General features: G+C 38.2%; 1 protein-coding gene across 4 annotated transcripts in view; it reads right to left on the reverse strand.

Annotated features, from left to right (window-relative positions):
* The window catches only part of LOC109034823 (peptidyl-tRNA hydrolase 2, mitochondrial), a 32,759-nt gene that overhangs the window by 12,364 nt on the left and 8,073 nt on the right, over positions 1-12,322 (reverse strand). For 2 of the 4 annotated variants that reach the window (XM_072304327.1, XM_072304326.1), the window contains exons 1-4: positions 5,433-5,580; positions 4,626-4,685; positions 2,537-2,626; positions 398-719 (exon numbers count right to left, since the gene is read on the reverse strand). In XM_072304327.1, coding sequence (XP_072160428.1) covers positions 438-719; positions 2,537-2,626; positions 4,626-4,685; positions 5,433-5,573 — 573 coding nt within the window. In that variant the 5' untranslated portion in view covers positions 5,574-5,580 and the 3' untranslated portion in view covers positions 398-437. Of the gene's footprint in view, positions 1-326; positions 720-2,536; positions 2,627-4,625; positions 4,686-5,432; positions 5,582-5,919; positions 6,122-7,417; positions 7,577-12,049; positions 12,134-12,322 lie in introns of those variants that run through there. The other 2 variants (XM_019048193.2, XM_019048118.2) reach the window with 2 other exon arrangements.

Here is a 12,322-nt window from a genome sequence, read left to right on the forward strand (position 1 = left end):
GTAGCCCTGGATTTGTCCGTCCCTCTGTCACATTGAAGACGGATTGTTAATCCGATACCAATGATGCTGCTGGGTACATGCATGCTACAGCTAAAATCTGTAACATAATTTTTGCCGCCTTCAACTACTGATTTAGAATTCGGTACCTCATTATCATTCTCCCTCGGCCCCTTACAAAAGCAGGGTATGCAATTTGCCGAGGTTATCATTCTAAAATATTTCCTGACTTCAGCTTTGCTGTAATATGACCCTGATTCTTCAGGTTTCTCCCATTATGGCAACCCTGATATAGTTTCACAAAAAGGATGAGTATATAAAACAAAATCTTGAACAGAAGAAATTTTATGAAGTTATCAATGACATGTAGACAGAGAATGTGATCCAGAAAACGACCTACTTTGCTTGGTTTCAGCTTCTTTTTTCATCAGAGAGTGCTCCTAGTACAGCTTCAAATGCCCCGTGATGCTGTCGATTACTTCACTGGGTCCAGGACCAACAGCCAGAACAGTTTTGGAACCGGGTGCTACCTGTGTACGGCCAGCGTCTTGAATTAAACAGTGAATAATCTTGCGTTCCTTGCACTGCTGAGCTAATTCCAGTAGTGACTCCTCTGAGTTGGTTTCGACGACAATTTTCGCCTGCCCTCGAGCCTCCCGCAGGTTTAAAGCGTCTGGATCCTTCAAAATTTCTTTGAAAGCTCCTACAGCGGCGTGAGAGCACTATAGAAGCAAACAGGACAAAATTTATTAGAATGTGTGGAAAATTCTTTTTTTATTTTTATGCAGATTGGAATTAGTTAAGTATGAGTTAGAGATCAGACTTTCAAAGTTTGGTAGCATCGAACTTGCACCACAAATTAGAGTATGGGCTAGGCTGTTGGACTTTGTGAGAGAATTGAGTTACATATGTATTGGGGCTGTGCGAATAGTGAATTTTCTGAACGAAGCGAATAGCGAATAATTTCGGCAACTATTCGCGAATAGCAAAGCGAATAACGAATAATTTAAGTCAATTATTCAAAGCTACGAATAGTAAAACGAATAATTGGAAATGACTTTTTTAAGTGTGAAAATTCGCGAATATTACAAAAGTCGACAAAAAAAATGTGACTAATTTTTAAGAATTTTCCATTTGCTCATACGCCTGCACAGAAAACAATGAAATGCTATGATAGTAGCCTAGGCTGTTAAGAATTTGTTTGAAGATCCCTGGATGCTGGCTTGACTGTCCCTGCAGTTACGTATGCATTTCCAGGATTTGAAGGTAACTGCGCGGGCAGTCAAGCTAGTATCGAAGGATCATTAGACACATTTTAGTATTTTATTCTTTTCGCTGTAAATAAAAATGTGTTCATGAACTTTTTTTTTCAATTTCAGAAATTTCTGTGTCTTTCAATCCTTAATTTGGGCTCTTTGCTTATTTCCCCAATTGCAATCGCGCTCGCTGTTCGTAAACTCGGCAAAGTCGGTAAAGATCAAAGGAGATCCGCCGTTCGCGATGTCTCGGGTGGAAGCGGAAGCCTTGCGCAGGTCCTCGCAACGTTTCACGATTGCCACTCGGAAATTCGTTATTTTTGATGGCGCGAATATTTGAAAATTCATTCCTCGTGACGGCGCAAATATTTGAAAATGTCAGTTCAAAAATTCACTATTCGCGACGGCGCGATTATTCGCAATTCGCGAATAGTGCGCGAGGCAGACGAAGCGAATATTCGCGGTGCAAATAGTCGGAATTGCGAATATTCGCACAGCCCTAATATGTATATGTAATATGACGCAATGCAATCCACGATAGAAAATTGACTTAAAAGTGAGGTAAAATATTTTTTAATCAGTCTCAGTTCCAATGGAAATTCTGTCCATTGAAAACCAAGAGACACTGACATCATTTGTGTTTTTGCCATAACGCCAATATTATTCGCAAACACTTATTCTTTGTTTAAAAGTTAATTTCCAGACTCTCCATTACGACTCATTTTCTGCGTAACATTTGAAGAGCTGCTGCAAGGTGCTTTAATTCATGCCTTGTATAGTAGTCCAAGCTCAAAAAATCTCTCAAAATTGCAGCCGTAAAGGAGAGGATTCCCCATGCTACGCCGAGAGTCCACCTCTCAATCCAGTCAATTTCTCTGTGCACAGATAGGGAGCAAGTGCTTCCACAGGTTTGCCATGGTTCTAGCCTCCGAGTATCTGAAGAAAAAGGCAATCCTGCTATCTGTATCTCCTATCTAAGCATGGAGAATTTGACTGGATAGAGAGATGGATTCTCAGCCTCAGCTAAGCATGGGGTTAACCTCCATTACAGCCTCAACTTTGAGAGCTTTCAGTATGCTTGGAAGTTCTTTTCAGGGAAAATAAGTGCTCGCAAAATTTTACTTAAAGTTAAGAACTTGAATCACAAATCTAGGAAACATGCAGAGTTCCATTCTGCCAAAAACGAGAAAAGGAAAAACAATTCTGAACAGATCTTGCAAGTGTTTCTGTATACTGCTAAAATTGTATAAAGAGAAAAATTATTTAAATAAAAATATTCTCACCTGAGCGGCAACTTTTCCTTTACCCATTTTCAAGTCTTTCCGAACCACCAAAGCCATCTTAGAGCTCCCATCTGCAACCGGCTTTACACCCTGCAAAAGATAGTTTAAACTTTATTGGTAAAGCATGTTGCAATAAAAACAGATGAATTCCCCTTTACAGTAGACTAGACGTTGATGAAAAAAACAGGCACAACTTGATAGTGTTAAAATTAAAGCATCGTGTGACATGTTCCCTCATTCAAGCTCATTCACATTCATGTTTAACCTGTTCCAAAATCAATTCATGAATGAGAAATTAGCATTGGTTGTTTAGGATAAAATCAGTCAATTCGAATTCCCAACTTGCAAAAAATAAAAACTGGACTATATTATGTACCATGGCACACGGGACTACAATTTCTGGCTCGTTCATAAAAGCACTTATCTGCACAGGAAATCAAATAGAACGTATGCTGTTTCTACAATGAGCTTCAAATAGTAGTTCCTTACTGCAAAATGTAATCCAACCAACATAGGTCAAGTCAGTTTTTGAAAAATGAATGATCATGAATAAAGAACTAGAATTTGATTGCATTTTACAATAAAGAACTATTTCCAACTCATCCATAGAGGCACTTATCTCCATAAAACTGATGGCACATAAACTGTTTCTAAAATGGGGCAGAAAAAGTAGTTCTATGTTGAAAAATGGAGACCACAATGGCTTTCTTTCTACTCACACAGAGCTGATCAGGTTGCAAAGAGGAATTAACTAATTACTTCAAAGAAAGAAAGGAAACTGGAATTTTCCAAGTTCCTAATAATTGATTTAAGAGGACTTTGTTTCTTCAGCAAGGAAGAAGATTGAATTTTTACCAACTAAAAGACAGCTAGTTTCTCACTTTCAAATTGAACTCGGAAATTTTTTGGTTAGAAAAGTCAAGCTCTAGGTGCCCGAAAGATCGACATCAATTTACAAAAATAAATGAGAGAGAAAAAAAACACTAAGAGGTGGCCTGAATTCTGTATGTAACAAGGTGGAGAAATGGTGCTGGGTCCACACTATTTCGCGGGATGGTAGATGGCGCGAGGATCACACTTTTGTGTCATGCCTCAGGTCATATCCATGATGTTGTTTTAATGCCGTCTTGAATTTTGCAGCATGTTAAGTTGGGTTCACTGACAAGAGTGATCTGCAGATAAGGTCTAAAAAGACCCAAACCGGTATAGATCTCTCGCTGTGACTCCAATTTAATATTCCAATGCAAATTGCCTGAGCTGAACGCTCTCCTCCCCTCAGTTTCGTACTGGTACGCATTAGAGTTCAAAAAATTTAATTTTGACTCTAATTATAATTTTTGGAACTTCTTGGCTTTGATTTCCCCACGAAATGGTGTGGACTCAGCACCATTTTTCCACCTGGTTCTTTACAAAAATATATACATGCTAAAGTACGAAACCACGTACCTTCGTTTGCGACGTTGCAGACTTCTCACCAAACTCTGTTTTTTCTTTGGAAAACTAGTCAACATAAATTTTCGAATACTTCCATTATTTGTCTTATCTTTCAGCTAAATATTCTGAAGAAAGTTCACACAATACAGTCGTTTTATTTCTCTCTGAAAGAATAGATTAGGAATGGAAGTTTTGAAACACTGCAATGGAGATAGGTGGTTTTGCACTTAAGTCATCCATATAAACGCAGAGGAGTGAAGTTATGCAGACTACACTGACTACAATATGGAGTCTGAAAATTAATGAAGAAATGGCAGCGTTTTTGTGTCATCAATTTTCACAAATATTAACAGTCATTTTCAAAAGTTTTTGCTCGAAGCTCTGAAATTTTTACCCAATTTCCCTTTCAAAAATTGCATAAGCTCAGTTTTTTCCTCTATGAGTTTTATCAGAATCTTGGTTACAGCTTATCTGCGGGTGCCTAGAGAAATACTTTTCCGAATGAATTTACAAAAAGATTAACCAGTCAGAATCATTTGTAGAAGCAAATTAAAGGTAGCTTCTGACTATGTGTAACACAATACAAAGTTTTTACAGGAGAGTTATATTTATCATTGAGGGTTTGAGCAGTACGGGATGAAAAAGAAATACTTACATCAGGGATTTTTTTAGATGAGGCGGAGGGTTTTTCAGCAGGACTCGAATTTTGAATTTCCTGCAAAACAAAGAATCTTCCATGAAAACCAATGCAAATAACTGTAAGTACCTATCTTTACGACTTGGGAAAAATAACCATTCCTTTAAAAAACCAAGCTAAAATTGAATTGAATATTTTAAAATGATACAATTATGGCTTCCATAATATGCATATTTTACAACCATAAAAGAGACTGGAAGATGTCAAAAAAAGGACCTTGTAAATTGTTTAGACTGAAAAAAGGGCTTTTCATTTTTGCTATATATAATGTACAATTTCCATGGCCAACGTCCAGAGCCACGTAACTCCATTTGCGGCGCTGCATGTGGCATATTTTATTTGTTCTAGAGGAAAGTAGTCAACAAAAACTTCCGACATTCTTTCTCTGTGTTGGGGAATTATTCTGTTTCAAGTTCAAGATCCAAAGTTGAATTGTTTCTCTTTAAAAAAATAAAGTAGAAGTGGAAATTTTGAAACACTGCAATGAAGGTATGTTGTTTTGCACTTCCGTCATCAATATGAGAAATAACATGAGCCATGCTTTGGTGAATGTTTAAATACATAGGATGCTACGCAGCCATAAATATTTCCATGATTTAGCAGATTTTATCACTTTTCTTGCACCCTGTTCATTGATGTAAAAAAAAAAAAAAACAAAACATACATGACAAGCCACCGAGTATTACAATGGGTAAAATCATGTTAGAGCTCAGAGCTCAAAAGAACAAAAAAATGTCAAAACAGCAAAACTTTAAAAAAATTTACCAATAGACTTCTGTACATTCTAAATGTCATGTTAAATGTGGTAACTGTAAACATTCCAAAAAGAAGGCCCGTCCAAAAATTCGGGTCATGCCAAATGTTAAAGAAGATTTCAGATGTCTCTTTTAGAATATTATCCGACATTTTGGAGCCTGAAACAAAATAGAGAACATTTTCATTGCTAGATATAAATTATCTTTCAATTGATGCAGTGCACATCTGAAACCGATTTTCCCTTCTTCCTACCGAACGTGTTGTCGGATCAAATGTTAAAATATTTAAAGAGGACTAATCGAAATATCTACTTACAATTACTTGTAATATTTCAGGATGTGAGAGGAGAATTTACGCAGAAAATTTCAAGAAAAACTCTTTCTCAGTTACTTTTTAAAAAAGAAGAGTAGAAATTTGCAACATTGGGATTGGTGGTGTGCGTTTTCAACTTGAGCCATGGATATTTGATTAAAATGATTTAAAAAAAAATACTCACCTGAAGAGTTCAGTCGAGAGGAAAGATATGCTAATTGCTACAAGAACAAAACCGCCTTTTCCTGCTACTGTTGCTGCTGCTTCTTGCGACTTGTCTGCTGATTTACAATATTCAACTGTTCTTCCGTAACGTTTTTCTTAATGATTTCAAGCAGAGACTCAATTTGGTTCTCAGATAGTCGGTCGTCACAGTCTTTGATGAGCTAAAATGAAAACAAGAAGCTTGAAAAGATTAAGAAAGGAACCCCTCAACATGATATTAAGCGACAGGGGTGAAAAACTCCATACTGAAGCAGGAAATTACAATGTGATATGACATGGATGTTTAAATGTCAATCCATGTTTTCAATAGATAGATGACTTTGTGACTTCGCCATGAAAGGTTTGAAATAGATAAAAAATGCAGACGCGAGACTGACAAGCTGTTATTCTCTGCATCTCATGAGAAGGAAATAAAACCTTGATTAGTAGATAGCCTTTTTTTAAAGGAGCTCATTGCATCCGCAGTGTAGTTTATAGCCTCAGCTGTTGAACAAACAGCCAAATTACCTTTGATAGAAATCTTGTTCCTTTCGGGACATTCTAAAACTTACAGTACACATACTAGTATTTGATGGATAAAAATGGTCAAGGACATCATACAGTGGTTTGGTTCTGCACTGCTTTTAACTCAGGCTAAAGTTTTGCAAAATTGATAGAACCAATCAAAACACATCAGACTTCATACCTTTGAGGATATTAAATATTTTGACAGAGCTTGCGATAACTTGTTAAAGAGACAGACCAATGTTAAAACCTGACAAATCCATTTTCTGACAAGCCTTGAAGCGCATGAAAAAACTTGGACTCTAGGGTTCAGCAAGAAAGAGGAAACGTTCCATTTTTAAAAATCAACTGATTCACCTACATCAGTGCTTCAGCATCAAATTTTGCCCCTGCCTACGAACTTCAATTTGTCCTTTTTACAGACAGCTTAATAGAGCTTACATGACCAAATTTGTGAAAAGGAATCTTCTTGTACAGGAGAAAATTTTCCTGAGGTTTTTTCAGATGAATGGAAGGATAAAATCTGGATATTTTGGCGCAAGTTGAACTCTGAAAGCTCATATATTGAAGGAGATATGAGTCCTTAAGTTCCAAGACAAAAATTCTTGAGCTGAGGGAGAACGTGTTTTAAGTCTTGGCAAAAAGTTAGGGAAAATTTACTCTTCCAGAAGATTAGGTCCCTTTTCACAGATCTGGTCACATGTAAATACGTCAAAGTACTAGCGAGTCAGTTGTATGATTTTTTAGTGGCATGGCATGCTTTGTGATATGTCGATTGATTTACCAATTTACCATTTAGACCTATGGAAAAAGATCGATAAGCACAGTGTTCGCAGCAAACACCTTAATAATTGATTCTTTACCATGGCTTCAAATGAAGAAAAATCGACAATCGATAATTCTCGCCTCGCCAATGGTTTTTTTTTTACCCAAGAATACAGATGTATACTAACCAAAGAGAGCTGGAGAGCAGATGATGGAGGGGAGTTGACCAACAAGAGTTTTTCCTCTTTCGTCAGGGCTACTGGGAATGAGAGTAGGTCCGTTAAGAACTCAGGAATGTTGGCTATCCGCGGAGCATTGTTGAGGGAATCAGTTAAATAGTGAGAGGTCTGAAAAAAAATAAGGGATTATTAACAACGATAAAAATGTCAATGTTTAATCTGAGGGTTCCGTAAATTAACTGTAGCAAATCAAGATAGAGCATTACCAGCTCTTTTCCATGCAGTAACACCATCTGGCTATCTTCAAGGTTGTAATATTGCTCCTGCAAGCTGATATTCTTTTTTTTTTTTTTTTTTTTTTTACTAATTCAAATACCACACAAAGCCCCTCCCCCCTCCGTCCCTACCATGTACCAGCCCAAGGCGACTGTTGTTAGAGACCATCAAACTCGGGTCGCCTAGCCGGGAATCAAACCCAGGACCTCCTGATTGTAGAGCCAGCGCTACAACCACTACACCACAAAAGGCCGACAAATTGATTGTTGAAATTGATAGACAGAACAATAGACAAAGAAGACGTACGGAGTACAAAGCGATCCTATTGGTTGAAATGGTTGGTTCCTATAGACTAAAGGAGAAGATGATGGACTAACTATAGGGTCTCTCGTGGGTTGTCATTAGTTAGTTTATTACCTACCTTCTTTGTCCATTTCTACCAGCCGCTTCCGCCGATAGGATCCTTCCCTTTTGACTTCTTCGTCTATAGCTTAGTCTATCAGTTTTAACAATCAACCCGTTCTATAGGATGCTTTCATTCAACTCGCCTTAATACTAATTTTTTATCGGATGAAGCTGACTAAAAATACGCTCCTCCCTGTCTCTCTTAATGGAGATGTTGCATGTGTGAGGAATTTGCGATTTGATTGTTGAATCTTATGTAAAAGTTCGCGAGAAAAACGATGGTGCCACTGGTTTTCTCTCAAATCAACTCCCAAGCTCAAGAATAGCTCTCAAGTTGAGGCCAAAATGGCCGGGGATATCCCACGCTATCCTGAGAGTCCACCTCTACATCAAAAGAAACTCTCCATGCAAAGATAGGGAGCAAATGCATTAGCAGGGCTGCCACTTTATTTGGGGACTCCAAAACTGAAAACACGGCAACCCTGCTAATGTATTTGCTCCCTATCTTTGCATGGAGAGTTTGTTTTGATGTAGAGGTGGACTCTCCGGATAGCGTGGGATATCCCCTCCATTTTGGCCTCAACTTGAGAGCTTTTTTTGAGCTTGGGAGTTGATTTCAGAGAAAACCAGTGGCACCATCGTGTTTCTCGCGAACTTTCACATAAGAATCAACAGTCAAATCGCAAATTTCTCACACTTGCAACATCTCCATTCGCGTCACTCTATGCTTCAGAACTTACTAAGAACCAGCAAGGGCTTTTCTTTCAGGTAAGTCTCAAGTTTCATACTGTTTCAAAGGCTCACGAGAATGACTCTAATGGTTCATCAGAATCTGCTATCAACATATAAAATCAGCAGAAAGGCTAAAGTGGTCATCCTACGCATTCCTGAAAGACTTGCTTCCATCCTGCCAACTTTAAATAAAACGTACGCAATAGACCAATAGACAGGGTACGAATTTCAGCATTCTGATACATGTTTTGAAACCAAAATTTTACGTAGAACACGATGCGCACGACGAAAATTACCGATATCAATTCCTTCCGAAGATATTTAATGCTTCTTGGTGCTTGAATGGAAACCACCCGCTCATGAAAACTCAATGTTCTACGTGATTCACATCGCGCACTAAACGTTATCATGACAGTCTCTGCTATATTAAAATCTGGCAACCTCAATTTTGACGCTTTGGCTCAGCTATAGCAAATTGCTTATAGTCTGAACAACAAAATGGTGGGAAATGACCATTGCTCGATTGAGAAGATTGCTGAAACCGTTGTAGTGCACGGTTTGACTCACGTAAAGCTTTGAGTTTCTTGTGAGCGGGCAGTTCAAATTCCTCGTAACCAATGTGAAGTAAAAACGTTAATATCTTCGTTAGGAGTTCGTTTCAGTAATATTCGTTGCGTTAATCGTGTTCTACGTGGAATTCTGGTTAAGAAACATGTATCAGATTCCTTAAATTCGCACCTTGTCTAGTGGTCCAATACGAGCTTTTTCTCTCAGTATTGCGCAAAATGAGCTATTTTTCCAGCGATTTTGTGAAAAACAAAAGTGAAAATTACGCAGTAATCATCAATCGCGGCGAACTCCAAATTTTCCCGGCGGTTGTGTAAAATCAATAATCATACCTGTAATTACCAGTAATTAGAGATTGCAAAAAGCTATGATTTTCCTTCAATTTCGCATGATACCACATACCTACTCCGGAGTTCGAACAGTTGCTCACTTCATTTTCATTTGTTAATACGTGAGAAATTGTGCAAATTTCATCTCAATATCGCAAGAAGTACGCGATATTCTTAGCGGATTCGTTACATCACGAAGATTACGCGCTTTGCATCTCGGTATCGTGCAAAATGCGCAGTGATTTGTAGTGATTTTGTAAAAAATATTGAAGAATCGCGGGAAATACCCGATTTTCCCGGCGGTTTTGTAAAAGCAATAAAAATTGCGCGTTATTCAAACAGTATCGCGGCATGTACGCTGATTTCCCAGCGGTTAATTATGAACATATAAAATCTTACAATTGAATCAGTGACTTCGAAAACACACCAACTCGGGTTTTTTTCGATTTTCACTTTGTTACGATTTAGTAACACTTACGGATAGAAGCATCTGCACGCAAAAGGAAATTTCGAAATTGCTTGAAACAGCGATGGGAAATGGGAAAAATCGAAGTATTTCATTGGAAAAACCAATTTTTGGCCATTTCAAGGGAAACGGGTGACCATCCGATTTTGCGGTTTTCTTTTTTCGGTTCAGTATACCTAGTACCAACAAGTTATATAAATACTAGAGGGCTACGCCCCCTGGCCGCTACGCGGCCCAACCCCCTGAAAGCGCTCCGCGCCATCAATGGGCCGCTTCGCGGCCTTATTTTTTACCATCTATCAGTGTTAGTTTCATTTTGCCCCTAAAAAATTACGATATAAGGTATACTTTACTTTCAGAATGAAATAATTTTTGGTTTTAATGAATAAAGAAAATATTTTTTTTTAAAGTCAAAAGGACGCGTTTTGGAATGACTGCTTGATGAAATATTGCTGTAAAACAACGAATAATGATAATCAGGTAATAATTAAGGTAGCCAGGAACTGGGAATCGAACCCACAACGTGATCTAAAAGCACGCATTCGACGTCGTAGACGACTCGGCCACCGCTCGAACGGTGATGTTTCGGCGTGAATCTTGTGTAGATGAGTATAGAGCTGATGCGCAGGCTACACATCCACTGTGCAACCTCTTCGACCACTGCGCATCCTCCCGCGCATAGCGGTAGCAGTCCCGGAGCATTCTGTAAATTCACTCGCTTTTATAATGTGATTTTAAAAAAACCTGGGTCCTATTTCCAAAATGCAATTAGAGCGGGCTCATCTAGGGCCAATTACCTGTCGATTTACGCAAAAATCATGGAAATCGGCCCGGTAGAACGCTCAAACGAACTATGACAAAAAGTATAAATTTACATTGTTTAAATGGGAGAATTCGCAACTTTACCACGTAATATAAAAAAACCTGGTTCATATTTTGAAAATCTGAAAAGAGTTGGCTAATCTAGAGACAATTGCCCGTCGATAGCCGCAAAAATCATGAAAATCGGCCCGGTAGAAGGCTGGAACTAAGCGTTACCAGTTACGCAAAATTAGGAGGTCTTGGAGCTTATAGTATAAGATTCAAGCGTTAACCAGGCCGAAAAATATAAATTCTACAGGGCAGACTATGAAAAATCAGTATCTGAAAGTCGGTGAGAACGAAAACACACCAACTCGGAAATTTTTAAACGCTTAATTCTCTGTCATCAAACATGGTGTTTCAATTTCAACTTGGTGCTTTACATAGTCTCTGAGTACTTGTCCTTTGGCACCAAAAATGTTTTTCTTAAACTGACTTCTTCGCCCGCAGCGCAGTTTTAGGTGTTTCCTAAAGAATTTTTTTTCCCCGAGTTGGTGTGTTTTTGAACTCGCTGATTCAATTATCACCTCAGTATCTCAGAAAGGACGCGATTTCTTTAACCACGCGAGTACAATACTCGTAACCTTCGGTAATTTGAGGTACGCAAAAAGCTACGATTTTCCTTCAATTGAGCACGATACCACATACCTACTCCGGAGTTCGAATAGTTGCTCGCTTCATTTCCGCTTGAAAAAAAAGTGAGAAATGGTGCAAATTTCATCTCAATATCGCGAGAAGTACGCGATATTCTTAGCGGATTCGTTACATCACGAAGATTACGCGCTATTCATCTCGATATCGTGCGAAACGTGCTATTTTTCCAGCGATTTTGTTATATAAAGTGAGAAACTACGCAATTATCATCGTAAAATCGCGGCAAATACTGGATTTTCCCCGGCGTTATTGTAAAATCATGAGCACGGCCGAGAGATAAGCCGATTCCGTTCGGATGATATATTTATGTATTTTGGAAAACTGATTAATAAATTATTGCTGGGGGCTTACTTCGTACAGAATTGTTGCTAGATGGCTGTTCTTTTCTTGAGCCGTCTGCGCTTTTGATTTCAATTCATTCAAGTACGTCAGCACCTGGAAACATGAAATGAAATTATTCAAATATTAAAAGAAGAAAGCAAAGAAATTTGTCTGATTGTAAAGAGAAAGGAGAAAGCAGGAATATTTTGGTTAAAAGACAAAATAAAGTTGGTTACGAAACACTACAAGTTCTTTCAACGTGGTGAGACATTACTTTATTGCCGTATTCATATGATTTGAGGC

The sequence above is a fragment of the Bemisia tabaci genome, chromosome 9, assembly GCF_918797505.1.
Source record: "Bemisia tabaci chromosome 9, PGI_BMITA_v3".
NCBI lineage: Eukaryota > Metazoa > Arthropoda > Insecta > Hemiptera > Aleyrodidae > Bemisia > Bemisia tabaci.